The following is a 27,690-nucleotide window of genomic DNA, read 5'->3' as shown; positions in this document are numbered from 1 at the left end:
CAAAGCTAAGAAGCCCAGCTATCCTTTTGTTCTTTTTTATTTAATTAATTAATTAATTTATTTATTTATTTATTTTTAAGATTTATTTATTTATTTATGAGAGAGAGAGAGAGAGAGAGGCAGAGACACAGGCAGAGGGAGAAGCAGGCTCCATGCCGGGAGCCCGACGTGGGACTCGATCCCGGGACTCCAGAATCGCACCCTGGGCCAAAGGCAGGCGCTAAACCACTGAGCCACCCAGGGATCCCCTATTTATTTATTTTTAAAAAGATTTATTTATTTATGATAAACATAGAGAGAGACAAAGGCAGAGACACAGGCAGAGGGAGAAGCAGGCTCCATGCAGGGAGCCCAATGTGGGACTTGATCCTGGGACTCCAGGACCATGCCCTGGGCTGAAGGTAGGCACTAAACTGCTGAGCCACCCAGGGATTCCTTTTTGTTCTTTATTATAGAGAGAAGATAACATGACCCCTCCCTATTGCTCTATGGGGTCCAATTCCCAGACATCATACCTGCCTGACCACTGGCAGTAGAATGTTTGTTTTCCTATGCCAATGGTTCTTAAAGTATGGACATATGAGATGATTTGGGGCATGTTTGAGATAATTTTGGCTAGTCTTTAATAATATTGAAATTATGGAGTAAGAGAATTGTCCCCCTTCTGGTCTTCTTTCTATCCTTCTAATGAGTCAGGGAGAAAGCCCCAGTTAGGGACCAATGTGTCTCTAATACCTTACAAACGCTTGCTGTGTTTCCTTTTAACAAAAAGAAAGCAGGCCTCAGGTCCAGAGTCTTCACCAGTAACATCCACCTATAATTTAGTTGCTTTTTATAGTTACCTTTCTAAGATAGTGGTATCAAGCTTTCTTTAAAATTAGTTTTTTCAAGTTAAAATGAATCAATATATGCAAATAAATAAATAGTAGTGTAGGTGGTATTTGGATATGGTAAGCATCATAAATATGGCATAATGTTATGGAAGATTTGTGGTCCCTGGAGAGAGGGAACAATGGTCCCTCTAATGGACTCTTCTGAAGACACCATCCCCCACTGCTGCTTATCTCAGCTGTGGGTCTTCAGGATGATACCTTAGCTTTTTCTTCCTAGGACGGGTTGTTTTGAGTGTCTCAGTGGCCAAGAGTATGTCTTAGGCCCCAGTAGCCAGCACCAGGCCTGGGACAGTGTAGGTGTCATTCAAAAAGTGCTGACGAGCCTGAGGTGAGGGCTCGGGGCTGAGAAATTGAGTTTGGTGTAGGTCCGTCGCCAGCTGTGTGGCCCCAGACAACTCACTTCCATTTCCTCACTGGACTGCCTCACAGAGGTATTGTCAGCACACTAAGTATATGTAAGGGGTTTGAAATCATCAAACCTCTATAAGGGATTTTTTTTTTTAAGATTTTATTTAGGGGACACCTGGGTGGCTCAGCAGTTGAGCATCTACCTTTGGCTCAGGGGTCCTGGGATTGAGTCCCACATCAGGCTCCCTGCATGGAGCCTGCTTCTCCCTCTGCTTGTGTCTGCCTCTTTCTCTGTATGTCTCTCATGAATGAATAAATAAAAATCTTTAAAAAAAAAAACCTTTATTTATTTATTTGAGAGAGAAAGAGCCCAAGTCAAGGGAAGGGGCAGAAAGAGAAGGAAAAGCAGACTCCCCACTGAGCAGGGAGCCCTACCCAGGTCTCCCCAAGCACCTGAGATCATGACCTGAGCAGAAAACATACCAACTGAGCCACCCAGATGCCTTCTTCTATAAGGGATTCTTCTTCTTATTATTATTTGGGGGGATTATTATTATTATTGGTCAAATTACAAATCCAGTGTTTCTGGAAACCTGGGTGAAGACAAGGCAGGAGGAAATGAGTGGATGGTGAGATGGGGTGAAATGCAGGGATGCTGGAAAGGCGGGATGCCCAGGACTGTGCCCTCCTTCACAATCTGATCTAGGTTTGGGGTGACCTAGAAACTGCCCTCTATGACCTTAGGCAGAGGAAGCCCCCACCCCCTACCCCAGCCCCCTGGAACACCCCAGCACCATCCAGCACAGGCCTGGTCTTTGGAGTCACGTGACTAGCGTTCACGGTCCAGCTCAGCCACTCACTGGCTGGGTGACCTGAGACAAGTTACGTAATCTGTTTGTGGCTTATCATTCTCATCTGCTCACATGGGGCCGATGCCAGCTCTCAAGGCTATTGTGAGGATGGGATGAGGTCAGACTTGGGCACGTGAGACCTGCCACATAGTAAGTGCTCAGTAAGTATGGGTTCCCCGGGAACTCCCACAGGTTCCTGGCAGAAAGATAGGGAAGTGATTCAAGGTATTTGAGGTCATCTGGAGCATTTGATTAGTGTTGGGGAGAAATGGACTCCCCAGAGCTTTCCTGACCTAAAGCTAGGGCTGGAAAATCAGAGAATGCAGCTGCAGATGTCTCTTCCAGCCTAACTGCCGCCCCCCCACCCCCCGCCGCTCCCTCTCTCCTATTTTACCAAGGCAGGAGCCAGTGCTGCCCCGTCGTGCCTCCAGGGCTAGTCTCAAGGCCCCTGTTCTTCTCCAAGATGAGGGGAGCTGGGGGCAGAAGAGGATCTTTGGAGAAGTAGCCAAGTGTTCTTTGACTCAGAGAAGAGCCTGGGGCCCAAAGGGCCAGCTGGAGATCCACTGTCTGTCTGCTGAAGCCTCTGCTAGACTTTCTGTCTCCTCCACCCCTGGGAATCCAACCATAAGAGGAACTAATCTGGCTCCCCTCTGTACCCCTTGCCCCCAAAACAGTTTCCTTCCTGTGCTTTCTGGGGAAAGATGAGTGCTGGGAAGGGAGGGATGTGGCTGGGGAGGCAGGTCCAGCTCAGCTGGGCCGCAACATCTGTATCCTTGACAGTGGCCTCCCCATTCCTGCTTTGAACTGTGGGGGAATGGGAGAGCCCTGATTCTCCCCAGGAAACAGTGATATGATTCATTCCCCAGGATAAGCCGTGGAAGAATGCAGCCTTTTCTCTATAAAACTCACGTAGAACTGCGGAACTCATTTTTTCACCTTCATAAGGCAAAACGAGGATCAGCACATATGTTAACAGAAAACTCTGAAATAACTGATTTGAATAAGATAGAAATTTATTTGCCTTGGGCTAGTATGGCGACCCTGAACATTTTTAGGGATCTAAAGTCCTTCCAACTCATCTTCCTGGTCCAAGATGACTGCACAAGCTCCTACTATCATATTTGAGTTCCAGACAAAAACCTGACAGACAGAAATGCTTCTCTGTTTAAAGAAACTTCCCAGAGGTCAAACCCAATGCTTCCACTTATCCCCAGAGCCCTAAGAATCCCTGATGGGCAAAAATTGGCCAGAACTTAGTCATCAGGCCATCATGAGCTCTAAAGAAGGCTGGAGGGGCAGCCCAGGTGGCTCAGCGGTTTAGCACCTGCCTTCAGCCCAGGGCCTGATCCTGGACACCCAGGATCAAGTCCCACATTGGGCTCCCTGCATGGAGCCTGCTTCTCCCTCTGCCTGTGTCTCTGCTTCTCTCTCTCTCTCTCTCTCTCTCTCTCTCTGTCTGTCTCTAATGAATAAATAAATAAAATCTTTAAAAAATAAATAAATAAAGAAGGCTGGAAAATGAACTTCTATCTGGGTACCATTTGCCCACCCCATCTCCTCCCACAGCCACTGATTCAGGCCACTCTCAGTTCCATGACAACCACAGATTCAGTCTTCCTGCCTCTATGCCAAACCCTCTACCTGCCCTGAGTTGTTTCTACAAAATACACATCTGGCTATTTCACTCTCCTGCTCAGTAATTTGCAATAGCTCCCTAGAGCTCTCAGAATAAACTATGAACTCTCAACACTGCCTTCAAAGCACTTCACAATCTGACCTCAGCCTTCCCTTCAACATCTTGCTCAGCTCCAGATACAGTCCCTCCCCTCCCCTGCACACAGTCCAGCCCCACCAGATTCCTTGATGTCCCTCAAAAATTCATACCTCACCAAGCTACTCCCCTTGACTCCAATGCTCCTTTGGCCCTTTGATTCCTGATAAAATTCCATTCATCCTGTAAGACACTGCATAAGCATTACCTTCTCTATGTGAAGCGTTTCTTGCCCCTCTCTAGACCTCTTTCATTCTCTTTCATGTGCCTTAAAGTCCTCCAGAGGATAGACCATCTTAAGATTTAGAGCCACTCACCTGCCCATGACCATGAGTCTATGGCAGAAGCCTTGTAGGGTTTTGCTTGCACAGACTTTGTTTAAGCCAACATTACGCCTTTCCTGCTGGACCAGAAGCCCCTCAAAGGCCGCTGACTTGGTGTCCCTAGTACTGAGCCCAGGGGCTGGCACTGAGTAGGGCTGAATGCATACAGAACCCACAGAAGATGCAGCTCTTTCTCTCCCCCATCATTAGCTCGAGTCCTGCTGATTCACCGGATGGCCCCCCTCCCTCTGAGGTATACAGCATGACAACTTGACCAGTGGCTAACACTCTCAGAGATGACATTAAAATGGAACAGATATAAGCCTTCAGAGGGATCCTCACCCATGTCCACACTGTTCCAATTATGAGATGTTTAGTCTGTACTGTCTCCCCTAGCCTTTCGACCCACAACAGAGACAGCGTTATTCCTGAGAGAAACAGAAACCCCCTCTCCACCCTCAGGGTTCTCTGCATCAGAGTGAGCACCAAGCAAAGACTTCAGGTCTTTGCCCCACTGCCAGTTCTTCAGGCCAGACTGGCTGTCTCCCTAGACTCTGCAGTCTCTGGACACAGTGTTGTGAGGTTGAGGGGTGGGATGGGTCTTCTGGTTGCTGTCTTCCTCGACCTCCTCACAAGTGCTCAGAGCAGTTCCTCAGTGACTACCTAGGAAGCAGGCAACATGGTTTGTTGGTTTGTTGGTTTTTTTTTTTTTCTTTTTCCCTTTGAGGGAGTCCCTGCAGAAGATTTTTGTCACACTGCCCAACCTTGGAGACATGGCTCGAGCTTGAAGACCTTCCCCAAGAAGCCCCAGGCCCTGGTTCTAGGACTCATTTCCCTTCCCCTTTCATAGAATCTTCCAGCCTCTGGGGTGAGTGCCTTCTCTGGGGGAAAGGATGGTCAGGATTCCCAGGCCAGGGAGATCCGATATCTATTTTGATTCTCCACCCCCATCCACGCACACATCACACATGCCAACATCATGTTCCCCACTCTATGCTCCCAGAGCACTTTGCACCTTGATTCTGGTTTTTCAGATGCTAACTCATAATTATCTATGATTATCTCTGAATGAGTAGCATCTCTGTCTCCTTATATAAGTGACACAGAGAAGGGGCCCAGTGGTTATGGAGGCCCTCTTCTCTCCCATCTCCTCCCTGGATTCCCAATCTATGGGGAAGAGGTTCCCTGAGGTTAGCTCCACCCCTCAGATGGCAGAAGAATAACCTAGAAGCCTTGTCTCCTGCAGGATGGCTTTTCTGCTATCCATGGTGATCGCAGCCAGGTCTCCTTGCAACTTGGTAGGGGTAACCTGGCCTCTTTCCCCTTTCTGCAGGAAACAATCATAGTAGCTGAAGTTATTAAGCACGTACGGTGGTACCGGGCACTGCTACGTGACCGACTTCCACTTTCTCATTTAAATTACACAATCAGCCTCTGAGTTGGGGTTGGAATGCTGAAAAGACTAGCTACGGCTAGTAAGAAGCAGATTCTTAATCCCTGCGCAACTTTTGCCTCCCTGTATAGCCTCAGCTGGTCCTTGTCCATCCTTCTCCCTCCTCCTGCTCACTAGCAGAGGGAATTCACCTCTCTGAGCCTGTGCTTCCTCATCTGAAACGTGGGAAAAACAATACTTCCCTTCAAGGTGATTGCGAGATTCCCATGTATTCAGTGTGTCACACGCAGAGCCTGTTGCGCAGGCAGTGTTCCCACCCGCCGTCACCCCTCAGGCCTCCCTGGCGGGGTGGGGGAGGAGAAGGGTGACCTGCCATCCCCAACCACCCAGCTGTCGCAGAGGCGGGACAGCCCCGGGGCCGTCGGCTCCCTAAACTCCGTTCCACATCACAGCCGATTAGTTACAAATAGCTTCCTTTCCTCGTGTATCACTTACACAACAGAGAGAAAGGGGCGATTGTTCCTGAGGAGGAAGGTCTCCCAGGCCCCTCTCACCAGGGCAGCTGAGAGACGCAATGGGGAAGAGAGGAGGGGTGGGAGGGAAAGCAGGGCATAGTCACAGGAGATAAGGACGTGGAGGGTCCCCGCAGTTGGGAAGGGACCAGCTGAGCGTCCATCCTGGTGGGCAGCGTGCAGGCAGGGGACCAAGACTTAGCAAGGCTCCTGAGCTGGGAAGGCAGGAAAGGGAGGCAGCTCTGGCACCCGCTCATGAGCCTGATTCCTCGACATCAGCTTGTCAAGTGGCCCCAGCTGGGGAGGGTTTGCCCCCCCCACCCCCCCGCCTTGTTGGGTAGCTGGAGCACAGCAGGTGCCTGGCCTCCGGATTTCTCCAGAGCCTTGGACACCATCAGGATCTGAACAAATGCCCTCCTTCAAAGCAGCCATGGCTGGCCAGCCCTCTAGCCCCTCTGGTTTCAATAAAGGCCAGTCTGGGACCCGGAAGAAGCCTCAGAGTCAGAGAGGCCGCTGAACACGAGGTGCTGGCTGTGGCCCCAGAGCCTCCCTTTGCCCTTGGTGGTCCTTGACTCTGCTGTCACCATTAAGCGAGGTCCCTCCATTAAAGTGGAGGGCCAAGCACGCACAGAGGACCCCTTTGTCATCCTCTTAGCACAGCTGAGACCAGCTGGCATTTTCACAAAGGGCTTTACTAAATACTAAGGGAGAACAAAAGGGAAATAATTACAGAAAACACGAAAAACCCAGCCCTGGCTGCCAAGTTCCCAAAGTACAGGTTTCCGATCCTTTGGTGACGACGCGTCGCCCTGAAGGCCGGGGACAAGGCTGCGGGCACCTTGCCTGGCTTCCCTTGTTCGCAGTCCTCGTGGCCGGTGCCATCTTGTTTCCCACCCCTGGGAACCACTTGGTCACCCATGGGCTCTACTTTTGTCTCCTTTCCAACCTGACCCCACCCCAGGCCCCCCACTAGGTTCTGGTCTCCGGCCAGAAGCATGAGCCTTGTCCCCTGGGGGCCAGCAGGGCTGTGGTGACCAACCCAGGGCGTGATTACATAGTAATGGGAGGTTGTCCTCCCACACTCACCCCTACCAGAGAGGCCCACCCAAGTTGTCTTGAGCATGGGGTCCAGGAGGGCTACCTCTGATGAGTGAAGGACAATTGGGTAAGGAATGGGAAGACTTGACTCGCTGGTGGCTACAGCTTGTCCAACCTATAAAGTAGGAAGGCCCTCGGCCCCAGCTGCCTGCTGCTGCTGCTGTCCCTGCCGGCCAGGAAAGGAGAGATTCTAGTCCTTGGATACTCTCCTTCTCACTCACCTCTGGTCATACCCAGGTCTGGGGCTCAGGGATGGGGTCAGAGGGAATGTGCTTACCCACTACCACCTGAGACACTGCTCCAGAGGCAGATGCTGAATTGCCATTATAGGAATAGGAAAAGGTCGTAACTGGGAAATAGTTCAGAGGGTCAAAACAATGAAAAGGCTAGGCCAAAATGGAAAAATAGGTCAGGAAACTGAAAGGCTAGAAATTGGGGTGGATTGAGGCAGATGAAGGCTAAAACCATGACTAAAGCAAGGTGTGGGAAGCCCTGTGTCTTGGGCCAGCCTTGGGAGGAAGGGGCTGGTCTGGCAGCCTGGCACGCAGAACTAGAACCCATGGCTGCTCAGGGTGACTACTGTCATGGCCCAAAGTGTTTCCATGGCCTAGACCCTTGTGTTTATATTTGCCCGACATCCTGTGACAGGGTCAGCTCCTGGCCTGGGATGACAGCTTCTCCCTCCCACACATCAACCTTTCAGAGTCTGTCAAGCACCCACTTTGCTCTAGCAAGGGGAAGACTCAGAAAAGGTTCAAGACAGGGACTCTACCTTCAAGGTATTTGCAATCTGATTGGCAGAGAGAGCTTATGCCCACTCAAAAGAGCTTGGAGAAAGACCCAGGCTGACCCTCATCTGGTTGCTTCCTTAGTAGCTAAATGACTATGGGCAAATGACTTAGAATCCCTGCACCTTCATCTTCCCATCTTCAAAATGAGAATAATTAAAACTACCTCCCAGGGTTGTGGTGGAATTCAGCCAAGTTGAAGTGATTCATGTGCCAGGCACAGGGCTCACTATACATCATTTCTCTCCCTGCAATGCCAACAAATGATTATGATGATAAACAGTTCAATGTGGAGTTTCAAGCATTGACTCTCCGGTGGATCTACTCAGAAGGCCTTGATGACAGCTGGGACCTGATGACCTGGATGGTGATGGTGAGAATATACAGGGCACGGGAGGTGGAGGCGACACACATGCAAATCCTTCCATTGTTTTGCTCCTTGCAATTAGCAGAAGCATAAAATTCTTTATTTTCTATCTGTCTCATGTCCATGATGGCAAGGACCCTGCTCTGTAACTTGAATATTTTTGTATCTCTAATAAGAATCAAAAGTTGAATCAGAAGTCAGGCTGTTGGTGAGAGGAGTGTTATAATTCCCACTTTGGAATGGAGGAAGTGGGGGCCCTGAGAAGTAGAGAAATTTACTTGAGGTTATATGGCTGGTAAGGACTGCAGTTCAGGGGAGCAGAGCCACCAGCACACCTGCCCTGGACTGGGTGTGAGCAAGAGTAGGCTTCCATCTAACCCATGGAAAAGTTGGGTCTCATTGGTCCCCTCCTCTCCCCCGCCCCCCCCGCCTACCCTAGCTAATTCATCTCATGACCCAAGAAGCCAGGTTTAGAAGCATATGGTCCCCAGTTCAGTGACAGAACAGGCCCATTTGTGGGAACCACAGACATTGTCCAGGTATTGAGCTCACTCAAGAGTGTAGAAAGAAAGGAGATGCTCCAGCTGCCTGAACCGGTACCCCATGAACAGAAATTTTGAGAGAACCTCTGCACCGTATCCACAGCACCTGGGGCAGTGCCTACAGCACAGTAGTTTGCATCAGATGAAAGGATGAATGAATACAAACACACGCACATAAACAAAACACGCGCCCCTCTACATACACAGTTACAGGAAAATTTACCCGATGCATATGTGCTCAAAACCTTCAGTTATAGACAAGCAGATACAATGCAGATATTTGAATACACGCACTCCAGCACAGTGCACACATGTGCCCACATACAAAAATCTAAATCCAAAATAAGGACACACATAAGCACATGTACTACACATACACAGACGTAATGGGCAAACATACATGATCCAGATACGCACAAACACACATCTACTCATCCTCACACACGTACACAGGACAATCCTCCACCATGACCCTGGGCCCAGGAAGGAATCTTTCTGCTCCACAAGCCCTAGCATGTTGGAGCTTGTTGGAAGGTTCTTTGCAGCCCTCGCGTAGCTGGTTGATGACTGGCCCCTGGCTCTTGGACCTCCAGGCCTGGCCAGGCAGGGAGGCAGCATCTCTGGCAGGCCTGCGTGGGTGGGCGGGCAGGCAATGGACACAGAGGTCACTGGGGTGAGAGCTGGGGCTACCCTGGCCTCTCCGCTCCTGGCTGGAATGTGAGCGGTAGGGGCTGCCTCCCAGGCCTCCCCCTCTCCCACAGCGCCCCAGGCCCAGGCCAATCTATGACTCCTGTCAGGTTCTTGCAGCCAGTGGGCTGTGCATGAAGGGTGGTGGGGGTGACAAATGCTCAGGGACCACAAGAGGGCACACACAAATAAGATGTACAGTCTCACACGGAAGCCGGTCCAGATATTCACCCACACAGAAAGACACACACACAAGGATGCAGGCAGGCAAACAAACTCACGATCCCACACAAATGCACAGACACACTTGCAAACACACCTGGAGCCACAGCGGACACACACACACACATAATCACACAAGCACAGAGATACTGAGACACCAGACCCACACAAAGCCGCACTTGTACATATATGAAACACACACTCAGACCACGTAGACTCACAGCACACGTGGACCTCCCCGGTCACACACCGACAAACAGACCCCTGCCGATTTGGACCATTTCCTCCTTTTCCGGGGACCGGGAGGAAATGCTGCACTAGGCCCCTCTCCCAACCACGTGTGACGGCCTGAGAAAACTGCCTGCCACAGAAGGCAGTCGTGCGGGACCCTCAGCCCGGTGCCCACAGCCGGGGTGCCCTGCGGAGTGCCCGGCCAGAGGCCAGCGGTAGGGTGCCCGGGGTGGAGAGGCGGCTCTGCAGTCCCACTTTTGTCTCTGTCGGTTTCCTCGAGACCGCACGGGCACGCACGTGTCTGTGCGCCCTAAACAGGCAGGGGCACTCTGGGAACCTCGGCTTCTCCATCTGCCAAACAGGCTCAGTAACCTCACGCCCCGAGGACGGCGGGGCGGCACAGGTGGCACCGCAAAGGGCCAGGCCGACCTCCGCCCCGCGGGAGCTGGAGCCGCGTCCCCGGGGGCCGCTAGGTCCGGGGCCCGCTGCAGTCGCTGGGCTCCCCCACCTGGCCGCCGCCCCGCGCGGGCCTGGAGGGGCGGGAGCGCAGCCGCGGGGCCACGGACGCCCCGCAGGACACCGGGCACCGCGCGGCCCGGGGGGCGGGGGCGGGGCGGGGCGGGGCGGCGGCCGCGGGGCGGGGCGGGGGCGGCGGCGGCGGCGGCGGCGGGGGCGGGGGCGGGGGCGGTGGGGGCGCCCCTTCCGCGCGCTCGGGCCTCGCCGCCGCCGCCGCAGCCGCCCCGGCGGCCGCTCCCAGGCCTCGTCGGCGGTGGGCGGGGCTGGCCCGCGGCCCCGCCCCACTCACGGCCCTTGAAACCCGGTCGCCAACGGGCCGCGTCCCAGAAGGGAGCTGCTGTCGGAGGGGGAGGCTGCAGCTCCCCTGGCCAGCGGGAGAGGCCCCGGGGTCGCGCCGGGCGCCCGACGGGCTCCACCCGGGGACCCGCCTGCCCCGCACCGCCCCGCCCTGCCGGGCGCTCCGCATCAGGTGCCCCGGCCCCAGCCCTACCTGCGGGCCCCAGGCTCCCGGGGCTTCCAGAGGATGCTCCGGCCACCTGCGGGGACCTCGAGGCAGCAGTGAGGTCCTCTCCTCCTGTGCCAGGGGCTCCCCCAGGGGGCCGAGCATGGTGGTTTCCCCTTGGAACCTCCTGGCTTGGGACGTCTGAGAAGATGCCTGCCATGAGGCTGTTCACTTGCTTCCTGCAGCTCCTGGCCGGGCTGGCACTGCCTGCTATGCCCCCCCAGGTAAGACCTATCCCAACCCCAGCCTGGCCCCCCTGATCTTTCCAGCCCCCAGCGCTCCAGGCAGGGGTTCTGAAATCACAGACCCACTTGGGGGAGCGGCACCTCCATGGATGTCCACACACTTCCCAGGAGCCAGGCTGGACCACGTCTTCTGGGAGGAGACCTCAGGCCCGGCTGTCTCAGACTCCAGCTCCGGGGTCTGTCTTGGCGGGGGCAGGGAAGCCACAGGGAAGGGAGGGAGGTTTCCTGTCTGGCCCCTGGAGCCCTGGTGGCTTTGCTAAAAGCATCTCTCCACTAATCCCAGGCGGGCCCCTGGCCCTGTGGTCAGGGTCGAGGCCCCATGACCAGGCAGGCGCCCCCAGGACCTCTGACCTGGCCTGGTGGAAGGGAAGCCAGCTGAAGAGGCCATTGGTGGGGAGGCTGGGCCCTCCCGCACCAGGCCTCTGGGTGAGCCCAGGGCTCCTGGGTGGGCTGGGGGCAAGACAAGAGGTCCTGCTATGCCCTCTTTCTTGGGTGGGCAGTTGGAGTTCCTGAGTGCAGGGCCTGGGGAAGAGAGCAGGGCCCTTTTCCCAGGAGCCGGGTGAGTCTGGCTGGGAGCCAGCTTGGGCAGTGAAATCCTGACAAAGCCAATGAGGTCCCTTCCCTCTGCACTGTCCTGCTGCTCTAGGAGTCTCCAGCTCCAACGGAGGAGCGGGTGGGCTGGGCAGCCCTGCAGCGACAGATGAGCCCCATACCTGCCACTGCTGGTCTGCTGCAGGGCTGGCCTGAGGTATAGCCTTACCGGCAGCACCAGCTCATGGCGCCACCCGCTCCAGCCCCTCAGCTCCCACCAGCTGATCACCTCCCCCAGGCTCTGGCATCTAGCCAATGCGTGCTGCACAGGGCCCAGCAGGCCTGGCCTGGGGCTGGGGAGAAGGGAGACCCCTAAGGTCTGCAAAATCTTTGAGACACGGAAGGCAAAGGGTCTCCAAAATCCTCTAGCCTCCCGCCCTTTCCAAATGAGGAAACTGAGGCCAGAGAGAAGGGTGGGATCCATCCAGGGTCTAGTGAGGTTTTGGTTGCATCCGGAAAGAGTTAGCTCTGAGACAGGGCAGAGTGTGTGCACCAGTGGCAAGGAGCTCAGAGGGGCCTCTATGCTCTTGGCAACTTGGCCACAGAGCTTAGAGGCCCAAAGTGGACCCCCTCATCTTTGTCCCTTTCTGTCTGCAGCAATTGGCCTTGTCTGCTGGGAATGGCTCATCAGAGGTGGAAGGTAAGCACACTGGGCTGTGGATGCACATGCTCCCCAAACCTGCTCCTCCCAGTCCTCTGCAGAGGATAAGAAAGGGTTGACATAAAGGATGGGTACAGGCTGATAATGGAGTTCAGGAGCCTGCAAGCTGGCTGACATCCTGGCTGACAAAGTTGGCAGGGCCTGAGAGATCCTTCTTTTGGGACCTAGAGGCCTAATGAAGTGTATTCCTGGGCCAGGGTCACCCAGTGCACAGAGAGTAAGGCTGGGGCCAGAATACCCAGGGTCTGTCCCGTGGGCGTGGAGCCCCTTTCCAATATGATGTCGGGAGGCAGATGGGGTCTTGGAGGGCAATGCAGGCAGTGAGAGGGGTCCGGGAGCTAGTTGCAGTGGCAAGCAGTCAAGAGGATTAGGGAGGGGTGAGGACACCTTCCAGAAGCCCAGACTTGACAAAGCTGCAGAGATCTGACCAGGCCTTTCCATTGATTACAAACAGACAGAACATGAGTCGTGCCCTCCCTGGCCCCTCCACTCTCCACCCTGGGTTGCATCAAGAGGGAATCTTCAAAGGGTGTGTCATTTGCCAAAGAGACATACGTGCAGAAGGCAGGAGTCCCATGCCAGCCCCCATGCCTCACTCCTCCCTCCCTGCCTCTCTGGGACGTGCAGCAAAGCCACACGCCACTACTGAGGCTTCCTATGGCGCCACGGAGGAGGGAGCGTGTAGGGACGTGCACACGCACACTCGTGATAGTCTCCGAAAGCTGGAAACACCCTCCCTCTGCTGCCCTGCCTGTCTGGTGGCCAGCATCAACTGGGCCAGGCCATGCTTCTGGGCCCCTTGGGCAACTAGTCCTAGGTCCCTCGGGCACTGAGGAGGTGAGGAAGGTAGCAGCCCTTAACTTCACTGACACTCCCTCCCTCTCCACGCTCTGCCCCCTGGGACTAGCACAATATTATGCTCTTGGGATTTGGGGAGGACCCCATCAGCCATCTCCACCCCATAGCCTCTTTGACGGTTTTTAGTGTATTTCAGGCAACAGTTACCAAAGAAGTCTGAGCCTCCCTTTCCTCATCTGTAAAATGGGAACATTAGATTACATGCTATCCAAGGTTCTTTTTCTAAGATTGTGGGATTCTCTGACTCCATGGGGGAGACAGACAAGTATATATCTCCCAGGGACAGGGGTGAGGAAGCTTAGAAGTGTCAGTTCATGAGGGCAGCTCACCTGTCATCCCAATCAGTCAGAGACCCTGTATCATGGCCAAGAGAAGTACCTTGAGTGTTGGACCGCAGTCACCACAATCTGAAAATGCCACCCCCTCTTGCTAACACCAGACAAGAGACAACACGGTCTTTACTTTGCAACCATGGACACTGATCTTTACTATTACTTATTATTCTCCACATTTTACAGAAGAACCTGAGGCTCGGAGAGGCCCTTGGGGGTCTGGTAAAGGCTCACACGTTCCTCAGTATACGTGGCAAAGCCGGCGTGCATAGCACCAGGCCTCCCCGCGACTCATGGCTGAGCAGGCATGAGCAGGATGTCCCTTTGGCAGGCTGGCTGTGTGCTCTGCCAGTGCCATGGAGAGGACACCTGTCGAATTCAGGCTGGTGCCCAGGGGCCCTGCCCAGCCCTGTGGCCCCTCCCTAGGAGCTTGCTCTCAGGATTAAACGCTTCCCTTCCTCGGTTGCCTCCATCCCGGGGAGTAGGCAGCTGGAGCCCGATGGGAGGCTTGCCCCTGGGGCTGGCAAGAGATTTGCTGAGAGCCGCCTTGAGGCGTCGGCGGCAGCCCCATGGGACTGTCCAGCCCTGGCCAGGTGCCTGACAGAGCCACGGTCTCCAGTTCCTCTTACCTCTGGAGCAGGTCCGGGGCCAGAGGAAGTGCTCTCAGGAGCAGCCGAGCAGAGTTCAGTCTGAGGGGCTTGGCCCCCATCTGGGAGCAGCCCCCACGCTCTGGGAACCAGCCCCTCATGCTGCCCCCTCACATAGCTTCCTCTGTTTTTCCTACATGCCCAGAAAGTGGCCTCCAGGGATCAAATGCCCTCTTTCCTGGTAGCCACCAGGTCAGCTGGGCTCAGCCTACCTCCTTCTTAGCCCTCTACCCCTTCTCTCCACATGATCTGGCCACATGGCCCAGAAAGTGACAGATTTCAGGGCCCTGGAGCCTGGGTCCCGTTGACACCTTCTGCATGGCGTGGTGTGGGATGAGGAAAGGAGATCCTTTCTGCCACCAGACCCAGGCAGCTCTGCTTAACTGGCCACAGCCTGCCAGCCCAGCTGGGTCGCGGGGCGGGGGGCGGGGAGGGGGGTGGTCTATGTGGGGAAGGGGCAGGGGGTAAGGAGCCCCTTCTCTGCTGCTAACCCTCCAACGGCTGGTTCCAGAGCAGGAGACTGAGCTTTCTTTTTTTAAAGATTTTATTTATTTATTCATGAAAGACACACACACACAGAGAGGCAGAGAACAGAGGCAGAGGGAGAAGCAGGCCCCATGCGGGACTCGATCCCGGGACTCCAGGATCATGCCCTGGGCCGAAGGCAGGCGCTAAACCGCTGAGCCACCCAGGGATCCCGAGACTGAGCTTTCTATGGCACTTTGGCAGCTGGCTGTTCCTCTGCTGTTATTTATGTTGTCCGTGGCAGAGATTAAACATTCAGAGTTACGTAGTGTTCGTGGATTTTAGACTAAACATGTGCTCATGGAGTTAAAATAGAGAGATGCTCCCCTGACCTTGCACTGCACAGGCTCACTTCCCCGGGGCTCTGTGGCTGCTTACAGGGAGAGGGTCTTGTGTCCCACTTGGGTCTGGGGAGGGTATCCCCGTGACCTGGAGAGATAGGATCAGGGGAGGCATAAGATCCCCCACCTGTCCCCAGGCCCAGTCCCTAGAACCCCCAAAGTAGACAGGGTGGATGGAGCAGCAGACACTCAGATAAGCACAGTTTATTGCCTCTATGGCTGCCTTGGCCAACTCCACGTGGACATACTGCCTCTTGGGTATTTTCCACCAGCTTGCAGGCCTTTCCCAAGGGCCTCTGCTAGGGCTGAAGTTTATTTTTCCTCTGAGATTACCCTGAGACTAGGCCTTGCAGGCTCAGTGGAATGGACTTTGGCCCCTTCTGCCTCCTAGGAAAGACCATGGGAAGAATTGAGGGGCTGCCAGGAGAGGCCACTGCTGTGGGGCAGACGCTGCAGGGTCCAGCTGGCCTGCCTGTCCTCCCCCACCAGCTGAGGACAACCATCAGGTGTAGGGCAGGATGACCCAGAGTTGGAGATGTTTCTCTGCCCACGGTCTCAAGGCTGGGCTGGGTTGCATGCACAGAATCTCAGACCGTCTGTCAGAGCCCAGAGACACCTTAGCAACCATCTATTCCCAGCCTTCTTGTTTTCCCTCGGCTGAGGAAACTGATATACCCAAAAAGGTTAAGTGACCTCCCCAAGGTCACACAGCCAGGATGGGGCCAGGACCAGAAGCCCAGGTTGCCTAGCTCTAACTACTCACTTCCTATGAGCCTCTGTTGGGGACCAGGACCCAGGCCTTCTCCTGAAGGAACAGCATCTTTTGAGAGATTCTGGATCAATCCGCACAAGATCCTAGTCATGACCACACCAGGACCTGGAGGGATGTCCCTATCAGGGATGTCCCTGATAATCCTCAGTGAGCTAGCATCTAAATCAGTCAGTAATTACTTTGCCTGTGTTTACCAGGTTCTTGGGTCTCTGTCCTCACATAGCCTCGACTTGGTTATAAAGGAGATAAGAGCCACTAGTGGCCAAGATAGGGCAAGCCCTAGAGTCCAAATTCTGCTTGAAGGAGGAACATTTGTTCATACTGGAGAAGTCAGAGAAGGCCTCAGAGAGGAGGTGGGGTGGTGGGCTTTATTTGGTTAGAAACAGGAAGGGGACAAGGAGCAGATCCCAAAGGTGGGAGTTGTGGCCATGCCGCCGGGCCTGCTGTGAGGGCCCGTCCTACTGATAGGGAGAGTGGGTTTGGAGTACATCGCTGGCCGCGGCCTTGGCTGCCAGGTAGAGGAGCTAGCCCGGAGCGGGGCAGGAAATAAGGACTCGGGGGAGGCTAACCCTCCCTGTGGGACTCTGCAAGTCAATCGTGCAGAACTGACTGTTTTCTGCAAATTCCCCACGATTGAGGAAGCACTTGATCAGGCCTGAGAAAGACCTAGAGAGCCTGAGGAGCTGCCAAGACGCTCTCCTCAGAGCTCCACAGGCACCAAGGCGGGATGTGGGCATCTGCGGAGAGCCTGGACACTGAGAAACCCCATTCCACCAGGATCTCTGTGTGGCAGATGAGCGGTGGGGCCAGCATGGGGAGGCATCATGTCAGGAGTTCAGAGCATGGGGAGCTCACTGGCTAGGAGCTTCCCGGAGGAGGGAGCAGGGGTGCTGAAGCTGGAAGGGCCCACAGGCCCTGGGGAGCAGGGACTGGGGCTTAGAGGAGCAGACTCCTCCTGGCCTGACCCAGCTGTCTGCACCCCCTTGTAGTGGTGCCCTTCCAGCAAGTGTGGGGACGCAGCTACTGCCGGGCACTGGAGAAGCTGGTGGACGTCTTGTCGGAGTACCCGGATGAGGTGGAGCACATGTTCAACCCATCCTGCGTCTCCCTGCTGCGCTGTAGTGGCTGCTGCGGAGACGAAAACCTGCACTGTATGCCGGTGGAGACGGCCAATGTCACCATGCAGGTGGGTGCGCAGGAGGGAAGGGGGTCACGGGACTCCAGCTAACTCCCAGGCCCGGGCTCTCCCCGCCTTGGTGCGGTGCTCCCCCTGCACAAACCCCCTCCCCACATACCTGGGCTAGCTTGGCACCCACTCCCTTCCTCCATTACCACCTTCCTCCCTTAGGAGCTTTCTTGGGCTCTAGCTTGGTCCTACCCCAAGACCCAGGGATGTCCGGCTGAGCTTGGAAAAGAAATCTGTCCAGATTCAAGAAGCTCCTGTGTATACCAGGAGCACTTGGCACCCTGAGCTCTGCACTCATGTAAACACACACACACACACACACACACACACACACACACAGTGGTTTACTGAGCACTTGCCAGGAAGGCCTAGCTCTGTGAGAAGCACCTTATAAATGTTACTTCTCTTACCCCAACATTCAGTCCCACAAGGCACAGAGGAAGAACCTGGTTCAGAGGTGTCATTTCACTTGCTCAGCGGGTAGAGGAACCAAGATTGCACAGAGGTCTCTCTGACTCCAGAGCAGGGCCCCCCTCCTGCACTATTGCTGTGCTGGCGGCTCTGGGTGAGGAGGGACACACAGGCGCCAGGCCTGTTTGCCCCCCACTCAGAGCAGAATGAGAGAACGTCATCCAAAGGCTGGTGGGAGACAAGGAGTCTGGTCCTCCCCGCAAGGAGAGGGTGGAGAGAATACTGGAAACCCATGGCCGTCCCCCAATCCAGGCATCCAACCCTTCTCTCCCCGAAGCTCCTGATGATCCATTCTACGGGCCGGCCCTCCTACGTGGAGCTGACCTTCTCTCAGCACATCCGCTGTCAGTGCAGGTAGGTTCCCCAGGGAGGGGCAGGGAGGAGCCCTTCGTCCCTGGCAGCCTCAGCCCACTGGCTGCCTGTCCCTCCAGCACTCTTCCTGGCTGAAGGAGACCAAGGAAGCCGGGGACCATGGCAGCAGCCTTTTATCCACCACACTGGCCAGTTTGGCCAGAGGGGAGGTGGTCCCATCAGCTGCCCAAGAAGCCAGAGGGGCAGAGGAAGCCTGGATTCCTTCCTAACCTTGCCGGGGGCCGGGGACACACTCTCCCCCTTTCCGAGTTGGGAGGGAGCTGCCGCAGCCCCAGAACTGGTGTGGATGGGGGCGGGGCGGGAGGGAGCATTTCTCACCTGGCCTTTGTTCTGGGCCAAGCTGGTTCCTCAGAGAAGGGGACACCAGACTGAGGGGCATGGAGAGGGATGAGGTCTGGCAGGAGAAAAGAGGCAAAAGGCAGGAGTCGGTGGGCTTTCTTTAAAGTCACGCCTCTACCTGGCAGAGACGCTTGCTACCTTCGCCCAGGGCACCCTGAACATTAGTTACCAGGGGCAGCAGGCTTGGCACTTTAGCCAGGCTCAGGGAGGAGAGGGATGGGCTGGAACCTGGTCCTCTCCTGAGACCGCTGGGCTGTGGATGGAGGCAGCCGGTCCTGAGCCCTGTCCTGGGGTCAGAAGACAGGGAGAGGATCACCATGTATTGTGTACACCTCTCCTGTGCCTAGCCCCACACTAGGCCCTGGAATGTTTTCCCATTTATTCAGCAAACATCTATTGATTGCCTACTGTATGCCAGGCACCATCCTAGATGCTTGGGATACAGTGGTGAGCAAGACAGACAGGGTCCCTCCTCTCATAACAACCCTAGGAGGTAGGTACTATTGTCCCCATCTTACAGATGAAGATACTGAGGCTTTTACAGTTACATCGTTTGCCACAGCTAGTGAGTGAACCCCAGCCTGTCTAACGCCCCTAATGCTACCTCTCCTGGCTGTAAGCACATTCTTCAGGAGCCCCAGTATTGTCTTGGGCTTGCCCTGGACACCTGTCTGGGGCTCCTCCTGTCCGGGGCCCTGGCCACCCCTTTTGGATGTGAGCCCAGGCTCTAGGCCCTCTTCCCTGTACCTCTGTTAGAGGCCCTGCTTTGATCCATTTCCTCCCTTCCGTCCTGGCCAGGGCTTAGCCTGACCTGCAACAACAGGTCAGGGGTGAGCCCTCCTGGGCACAGGGCCACATGCTGGCCTCTCACCTTCTATGTCACCTTTGCCCCTCACAGCCACTCTTTTGGGGCAGGCAGACTGGGGAGACTGAGGTTCCAAGAGTGTCTCTTCCTGGCACGAGATGGCAGAGACATGACCAGGCAGTCCAAGAGGCCCAAGCAGTGCCCGGCGCTGGCTCCCAGGGGAGATAGCCAGCCTGGGGCAGCATATTCCCTGGTGCCAAAGCTGACTCTTACCGCACTGCCCATGCCCCCACCCCTGTTCCCAGGGGAGACTGAGGCCCTGTCCCCTTTCAGCGGGCTGGGCAACAGGGACACCTTTCTTCTCACTTCTGGGCCACCCGCCACAGCCCCGGAGGCTGAGCCAGGATATGCCTGGTGACTGTGGGGCTTGTGCTCACCTCCCTTCCCTCCGCCCCCTCACGGACTCCCCCTACTATTGCCTGCAGCCGCAAAAGTCCCCAGGGTGGGGGTGATTGTAGTGCCCTGCTGGGCAGCCTTCGCTGGGGGCAACCATCCCCCGGTCCAGGGCCTTGCCCTTCGTTCACTGTCCTCGCAGAAACTCCCAGAATGCACTCTGAGAGGAAGGGCAGGTACAAGGGAAGGAAGTGAACAGAGAAAGTCAGTAGAGAACAAACTCACAAGTCCACAGACTTGATGCCAAGAGGCTAGGCGGTGCATCGGGGTGTGGAAAGGGGCCCCTAGAGGAGATTCCTCTCTCTCTTGGTGGGGTCACAAGAGCCTACAGTGGAAGCTGAAGCCCAGGCCATTCCTCCCTCCCTGGCTCCACCCTGCCCCCTGGTGGTGTCAGTACTAACTGCAGGACCGGGGCTCTGGAGGTCTAAGAGATGTGGGGGTGGTGGGGAGCCCCACAGGCTGGTTTCCTGACTCTCCCCTGGTCTCTCTGTTTTCCCAGGCCTCCGTTGGAGGATATGAAGCTAGAAAGGTAAGTAGCCTGGCTGGGGCTCCGGGCTATTTTCGGGCCTGCCAGCCCTTGTCCTAGCATGGGGCCCCCCAGCCACTTTGTCTTGACGCTTTTGGCTTATTGCAGGAGGAGACCCAAGGGCAGGGGGAAGAGGAAGAGAGAGAAGCAGAGACCCACAGACTGCCACCTGTGAGTGTGCGGAGGGGGGGACCAGGGATGGCAAGGAGCCTGGGCCAGAGGGGAGCCCCTGCCCTGCCAGCAGGGATCAGTGGTCGGGAAGGGGAGAAACCAGGCCCAGGGCAGTCTTGGGGCAGAATAGGGAGCAAGCGTCTCCTAGAGAATCTAGGGCCCAGGAAGCATCAGGGGACCTTGGTTCTTAAGTGAGCTGAGACCTGAGTCTCTGCATGGCCTTGAGAAAGTCATGTCACCTCTCTGAGCCTCGTTTCCCTCTATGTGTAGAAGGAGGAAAGCATTGAGCCATTGTCCAGACACCTGCCAAGCACTTACTGTGCGCCAGGTATCTCAGTGAACAAACCAACACCATTCTTGCTCTTACAGTGCTTACGTTCTAGTGATGCAAAGTCCAACAGCTGAAAATGTATCCAGGGCTACTTCCTGGTGGCCCTGGGGAGGTACAGGGCCACCCCCCACTGGCTCCTAGGCTGGTATTTTTGCTACCCTCCCCCCAACGCAGGGGACCTTGAGGGTCCACTAGCTTCCTCTCTGCCTCTCAATGTCATCTTGGCTTCACACCTGCAGGTTGGGGCTCCCGCCCGCGTGTGACTGGGAGAGGGTGAGAGAGGGGAAAACCCAAATCTGTAAGAGTAAATAGTGAAGCTGTTTCACACGCACAGAAATTCAGTCGCACGAGGGCTCTCCTGTAGAGCCCATCTCTTGCCACTGCCAGACTCCAGGAGATCGTCTCCTACCCATGTCCCACCCCATGAGCCCTCCCCTCCATGAACAGAGACTTCCACCGTATTCCATGAAGGCAGGGATTCCGGGTATGTTGGCACCCCGAATGTGAGTGGCCCTCATCTCTCCCTTGGCCCCAGACATGGACTTGAAGGAGGAGCCTATGTGGGGCTCCCCCAACCCCTGCCAGGCGGCCTCAGATACAAAGTGTCTCGTTGCTCCATCTGCCAGGACAGTGGTCCCCAAGACCTCTCATTTGGGAATCTTGTGAAAGAATTTGAAAAACTCCCATGCTCCTGTTCTTATTTTTAAGTTGACATTGAACTTTTTCATCAAAATTATAAATCATTGCAAAGGGTATCATTTCTGGTATGTTATAAATGTTAATATTTTAGTAGGGTCTTTATATGTCCTTCAGGTTACCCTACAGGATAAGCCATTCCAATACTCACCATCATTCACTTTTAAAAAGCAGTGTGAATGCTCTGCTCTAGTGGTTGCATATTTACCTTGCTTCTTTTCCCCTTGACCTTGTATTTCCCTTCTACTTCCCCCACAGAGTTTCAGCCTAACTTAATATGGTCGAATGTTCAAAAGTCCATGATGTATCACCTTGTCGTATTTATCTGTCATGACAATGGTATATAAATTTGAATTATTTTCAATTTTCCCGTGAACAGAAAACAATAAATTAAGTTCTCCCCTGGAATAAATTATCACAATAATTATTAGTAGTACCAATTGATCAAAACAGCACAAATACATCATGTTTTAATAAATGCAAAACATAAAAGTATAATCAATCTTACCAGAAGTGCATCTCAATAAGATGGAGGTGGCTACCTCTTTTTAATTAGTTAATGAATCCATTAATGAATGTTTCCTCCTGCCAGCCTGAGACAGGATTCAGCATTAATTCCATTCTCATTTTTTAATAGATGGAAAGGTTGAGCAACCGTGCTCCCATAAATAAGCAAATGGGACGAGATGTCACACAGTCAGTTGAACTCCTTCCAAATTCTTTGCCAAAAGCCCCAAGGTGATCTGCTTACAAAAATCACTCCTCTTGACATATTAGCTGACAGTTCAGTTCAGTTGTTCTTTGGTTTGGTTGAAAGCAAAGACTGGGAAACCACTTGATTTGCAAGAGCCATAGCGGCTGTCCTAGTCGTGGGTCCTATCTCCTTTCTCAACACCTAGAGCAATATCTCAAGTTGTCCTTTTGTTCACTGTCCCCACCCCTGGAGTCTCACCCTGGGGCTAAATGCTGACCTGGATTAGGAAAGGACAAGATGCTTCTTTCCTTCCCAAAGGGAACAGGGCAGTTGTGGGCAGGGCGATAGGAAAGCAGACCTCAGGTACTTTCTCACGTGGACAGTTTTCAGGCAGAGGAAATGTGGAGGCTGAAAACGGATTCTCTTAATGCCTTCAGTGCTCACATACCCCTCGGACAATCTCCGTGCACATCTAGGGTTGCCTCTACCCCCGGGAGGAGACTGCCGTCCCAGAGTAACCAGAGGCGGCATTGCGTGGAGCCAGACTGGGTTCCGAGTTGGCTCCCTAACACGATCTGTGTGTCCTCGGGCAAGTTTCTTACCATCTCTGAGCCTTAGGTTGTTTTTGGGCTTTTTGTTTTTGTCTTCGAAAGGGAAGTGATAAAAGGGTCTTCCTCATAGAACTGTTGTCAAAGGGCCTGAAAAAGTGCTTAGCACAGGGCTGGGCACCCCGGTAAGCGCTTGGTGGAGGGGAACGCCTAGCTCCTCGGCCTGGGTGCAAGCAGAGACCCAGGAATGCCACAGTCTCCCTGTGCTCCCTGTGCTCCAAGCTTCCAAGCTTTCCCTCCAGGTTGGGCCCCTCTCCCATAGGAGGGACCCCACCCTCACGGGGTGCTGACACCCCTTTCTGTGTTTGGTCTCTGGCAGGTGCGGCCATACTGTTCCCCAGAGGTAACCGGCCCCTCAGAGGAGAGACGCCTCGCCCCGGCTCCTGTATTTATTACGGCCACACTCAGTTACCTCCCTGCTGACACCTGCCCTCTATTTATTAGCCAATTGTATCCCTGCTGAATGACTTGCTCCCTCCAAGGTGAGGGGCAGGGAGGGATAGGACCCTCAGGAATTCAGTGCCTTAAACAGAACGTGAGAGAAAGAAAGGAGGCAGCCACAGACCCACGTGTGCATCAGCTGGAGAAGAAGCAAGATCTGTGGCTTTGAGAGGGGCAAACCAGGCCCCAGCGGGCTTCCCGGGAGCGGCCGCCTGTGCCTGAGCCTCGGACTCCCCGTGGACCAGCAGCCCTGGTTTTTGGGGCTCCGGGCCAACAATGTGGGGGTGGACGGGCGCAGGCTGGGTGGGAAGGCAGGCAGCAGACAGAGGAGTCCTGCTGCTTCCTCCACCTGGCAGCAGCCCGGCGCCCTGGAGATCCGAAAGTGGGGCTCTGGAGACTGGTGGCTGCCTGGGGGGCTCGGCCACTCCTGGTCCCCTCGGGCTCTCCTCACATCTTGCCGCCGCTGCTCATGCTGGGACATTGTGCTTTATGGTCAAGGCATCACCACCTGCCCCTCTCAGGGACACAGGCGAAGAGGGAGCCCCCCCAGCCGGGATGTGCCTCCAGCCGCCCCTGAGCGGCTTTCTGACTGCCAAGCCAGATTCTCTTGAATAAAGTATTCTAGTCTGGAAACAGCTTTTCTAGGGGAGTGTGTCTGCGGAGCAGTGGGCAGCCACAGTGGGAGGTGGAAGCAGGACAGAGGAAGGGGTGATGGGCTCAGGGGTTCGCTCCTGCAGGACTCTGGGGTACCTTTCCAGCTGCTTCACGCAAAAGCTTGGGGTCCTTCCATTGTGAGGGGCTCCCAAGATGTAATCTTGGTCTCAAAGTTCAGCCACCCTGAACACCCTCAAATTCAAGAGCACACTCCTCTTCCCCTTCCCCCAGGGCCACCCGACACTCACTCCGGTGCCTGGCCCCCAGGCTCCTGAGTGAAGGGGGGCTCCCTGGCTTCTCCCGGCCCTTGGAGGAGGTGTCCCAGCTGCAGCATCCCCAGCCTGCTCTGGCTGCTGGATGTGGGGATCTGTAGATGCCCTATTTCTTTTTACCTCCCATCTTCGTCTGTCTGTCTTCTGAACACCTTGGCATGAGATAAGAAAAAAATTTTTTTTTCTTTTTTCAGTCCAAACCTTAGAGTGTCAGATTCCCACCTGCCTGTGACCTGCAAGGCGCACGTGTGTTCATGTTGTATGTGCTGTGGGAGGGGGGAGTCCCCATTTCTGTCATCTGTGGCTACTCAGGACAAACCCACAGAGGCTCAGGGGCAGGGGCTGACCTCAGGCTCTTGAGGGAAGCCCTGGATGGTCCAGCACCTGGGGCGGGGCGGGGTGGGGTGCGGTGCCAGCTGCCCTTGACAATCTGTTCACTGAAGCTTGGGCCCCCTGGGGAACACTCTGGTCAGAATGTGATTCTGGTATGGTCACAGAGGAGATGTGGGCTGGCGTTGGGGGGCAGACTTTGCAGGAGAAATGCACTTCTCTCCTACTTCTCCACGTCAGGGCTGCAGCCATCCTGGGCCACTGCCTTTGATAGACGGAAAGCTGAGAAGAGCACCCCTTCCCCTTGGTCAGGCCTCTGGCTCAGCTCCAGGGACCCCAGCCCAGCCCCTGGAGCAGGTCCAAGGGCCTCAGCCTCACAGGGTTGCTCTCCTGGAGTCCAGCCTCCCCATCCAGACCAGTGACCCCTGCAGAGAGCCAGAGACCAGAGGACCTCCTGGGGGCCAGAAATGAAAAATTGCAGCTAGTAAAGAAATTAATATTAGTGCTGTAATTAATATTGTTGTTTGTTAGTTTGTGATGTTCTGCATCCAAAGCTGGGAGGCTCACAGCAGGAAGGGGTAGGAAGGGAACTTACTGGTCCACTTGACCATATTAGGTGTCTTTTAGGTCTTAGAAGGCCCTCTTCATTTGCTCATTTGCTCATTGCTCAAACATAGGTTTGTGGAGCACCACCTGTGTACCCGACACTGTCCCAGGCGCCAAGGATTCCATGAGGAATAAAACATGCAAGGACCTGCTCTCACATATCTTTTTTTTTTTTTAAGATTTTATTTATTTATTCATGATAGTCACAGAGAGAGAGAGGCAGAGACACAGGCAGAGGGAGAAGCAGGCTCCATGCACCGGGAGCCCGACGTGGGATTCGATCCCGGGTCTCCAGGATCGCGCCCTGGGCCAAAGGCAGGCGCCAAACCGCTGCGCCACCCAGGGATCCCTGCTCTCACATATCTTATACTTGAGTAGAGAGACAGACTCTGACCGTATGTTGTGGGATAGCGGGTGGACTTTTCTGTTGCTCAGATTGATGACTGCACTCAGGACTCAGGAAAAGGGTGTTGAGTGTCTCACACTCTAAAACAGAGAGAAACAATTGGGGGCTGGACACATGTGCCCACAGGATCCATTGTGAGACAGCTGGTGTTTGCCAGCCCCAGACACCACCCAGCACCCCCTTCCTCAGTCTTCAGAAGCAGAGACCAGGGAGAGGTGGGGAGGCGAGGTTAGCGGAGGCCCGGGTGGCTTGGCCCCTTCCCATCCTCTCCCTGGGGCTGGCCTCGCTGTGCAGTTAGCCCGTGTGCCAGCTGGATGGTGGCTGGCGTGAATGGAGAACTGAAGCGTGACAGGCCAGAGGGAGGGGCATCCAGCAGGACTTTCCCATGGGTCAGGGGACATGCTGGAAGGTGAGTGGCCCTGAGCTGCCCTCCTGTTCTCCTGAGAGGAAAACGTGCAGGTGAGGAGACCCCACAGGCAGTGGGCTGCGGGTGGAGAGTGGGGGCAATTGCTGGGCGGGGGCTGTGAGATACAGAGCTGGAAGGGGAGCACATCAGGGAACAGTGCTGTGGGGTGCCCTGCAGGGTGCCCACAAGAGAGTTGGCCTCCACATGCCCAACATGCCAGCTGCATTCACAGCCAGAGAAGACATGGCTGCAGCTAAGTAGTCCTTGTCCCCAGTCACTCCTTCCTGACCCTGTGTGAAAGCACAGAAGGGAGTTGTAGAGAGGGCAAGGCAGGGTACACAGAGAGACTGTGCCTTCCCTGCTCCCTTGGGCCCAATCCAGGCCCTGCCTGGGGGAGGAGAGGGGTTGGCCTTAAATGGGACAGAGCAGCCCAGGTCGGGCTGGACCTATCATAAGTTAAAGTGACAGGAACATTAGATGATCTTCCCAAAATGCTATTAAGAGACAGGAAAAGGGGGCGCCTGGGTGGCTCAGTCAGTTAAGCTCAGGTCATGATCCTGGGGTCCTGGGATGGAGCGCTGCATTGGGCTCCCTGCTCTGTGGGGAGTCTGCTTCTCCCTCTACCTCCCCCTGCTCATGCTCTCTCTCCTTCTCACTCACTCTCTCTCTCTAAGTAAATAAAATCTTTAATGAGTAAATAAACAAACAAAATCTTTAAAAGAGAGAGAGAGAGATGCCTGGGTGGCTCCCAGTCAGTTAAGCATCTGCATTCGGCTCAGGTCATGACCCTGGGGTCCTGGGATCGAGTCCCACTTTAGGTTCTCCACAGGAAGTCTGCTTCTCCCTCTCCCTGTGTCTCTACCCTGTTCTGTGTGTCTCTCATAAATAAATAAAGAAAATCTTTTAAAAACAAAAAGAGACAGGAAAGGAAAAATCAACAGAGTTCATCTAGACACAATGATGAGAGAGAAAAAAAACTAGCTTGTTTTATACTCACTGTTTGCTCAATAAGCAAGTTACACGTATAGACAAAGAAATTACTAAGAAAATGTCTTCTTGCCAACATGCGGTTCTGGCATATTCGAGATGGCCTTGAATTCTTTGACATCGCCCTCCTCAAGAGATGAGGTCTCTGGCAGCCCGGGTGGCTCAGCAATTTAGCGCCGCCTTCAGCCCAGGGTGTGATCCTGGAGTCCCGCGATCAAGTCCCGCATCAGGCTCCCTGCATGGAGTCTGCTTCTCCCTCTGCCTGTGTCTCTGCCTCTCTCTCTCTGTGTGTCTCTCATGAATAAATAAATAAAGTCTTTTAAATAAAAAGAAAGAGAGATGAGGTCTCTGTTCCCTTCCTTTGAATCTGAGTTGACTTGGGTCTTCTCCCTTAGGTGGAAGAGACCCAAATGGTTCCTTCTGAGTGGCCTGGCAGCTTCTGTGCTGGTCTCTTGGAAGACTGGGCTGCCATGTGAGGAGGCCAGTTATTGTGAGGCTGCCACGCTGGAAGGAAGCCCAAGCAGCCCAATAAAGATGGAGAGAGAGAGTGCGCTTGTAAGCAAGAGGAGTGAGCTCAGCCAACCTCGGGCTGTTCTAGCTCCCAGCCATTAGAGTCACCTCAGCTGAGGCCCCAGGGAACAGAGATGAACTGTACCCACTGTGCCCTGTTTGATTTCCTGGCCCACAGAATTATGAGATACATTAATAATAAGTTGTTGGGGCCAGCTTGTCATGCAGCAATAGGAGCTGAATCGAATATGAAAAAAATAAGAAAAGATGATGAGGTTGTGTTTAGGGGAAGGTACTCTAGACCAGGAGGCCATGGAGGGCCGCTGTGAAGGTGACATTTATGGTGAAGATCGAAGGGCAGGGGGCGGTTGGTCATGCGAGGATCACGAGTAAGAGTACTCAACCAGAGG

At 54.6% G+C, this 27,690-nt stretch overlaps 1 protein-coding gene and 1 long non-coding RNA gene across 16 annotated transcripts in view; one reads left to right on the top strand and one right to left on the bottom strand.

Annotated features, from left to right (window-relative positions):
- PGF (placental growth factor) overlaps positions 1-23,742 on the top strand; it is a 51,086-nt gene extending 27,344 nt beyond the window's left edge. Inside the window, exons 3-11 of one of the 15 annotated variants that reach the window (XM_077910037.1) lie at positions 4,914-5,054; positions 8,261-8,350; positions 11,314-12,037; positions 12,478-12,520; positions 17,006-17,202; positions 17,926-18,027; positions 20,142-20,171; positions 20,244-20,339; positions 22,988-23,742. In XM_077910037.1, the coding sequence (XP_077766163.1) occupies positions 12,500-12,520; positions 17,006-17,202; positions 17,926-18,027; positions 20,142-20,171; positions 20,244-20,339; positions 22,988-23,015 (474 nt within the window). In that variant the 5' untranslated portion in view covers positions 4,914-5,054; positions 8,261-8,350; positions 11,314-12,037; positions 12,478-12,499 and the 3' untranslated portion in view covers positions 23,016-23,742. The other 14 variants (XM_077910035.1, XM_077910026.1, XM_077910036.1 and 11 more) reach the window with 14 other exon arrangements.
- Positions 17,346-19,795, bottom strand: LOC144320921 (uncharacterized). Its single transcript, XR_013386534.1, has 4 exons — positions 19,256-19,795; positions 18,554-18,671; positions 18,364-18,439; positions 17,346-17,763 (listed from the first exon to the last, which is right to left on the bottom strand). It is a non-coding gene; the product is annotated as an uncharacterized LOC144320921 (long non-coding RNA).
- Positions 23,743-27,690: the final 3,948 nt, after the last annotated feature.

Source organism: Canis aureus, chromosome 9 (genome assembly GCF_053574225.1).
Source record: "Canis aureus isolate CA01 chromosome 9, VMU_Caureus_v.1.0, whole genome shotgun sequence".
Taxonomy (NCBI): domain Eukaryota; kingdom Metazoa; phylum Chordata; class Mammalia; order Carnivora; family Canidae; genus Canis; species Canis aureus.
The sequence above is the reverse complement of the archived record's forward strand: the minus strand, read 5'-3'. Positions and strand labels throughout refer to the sequence as shown.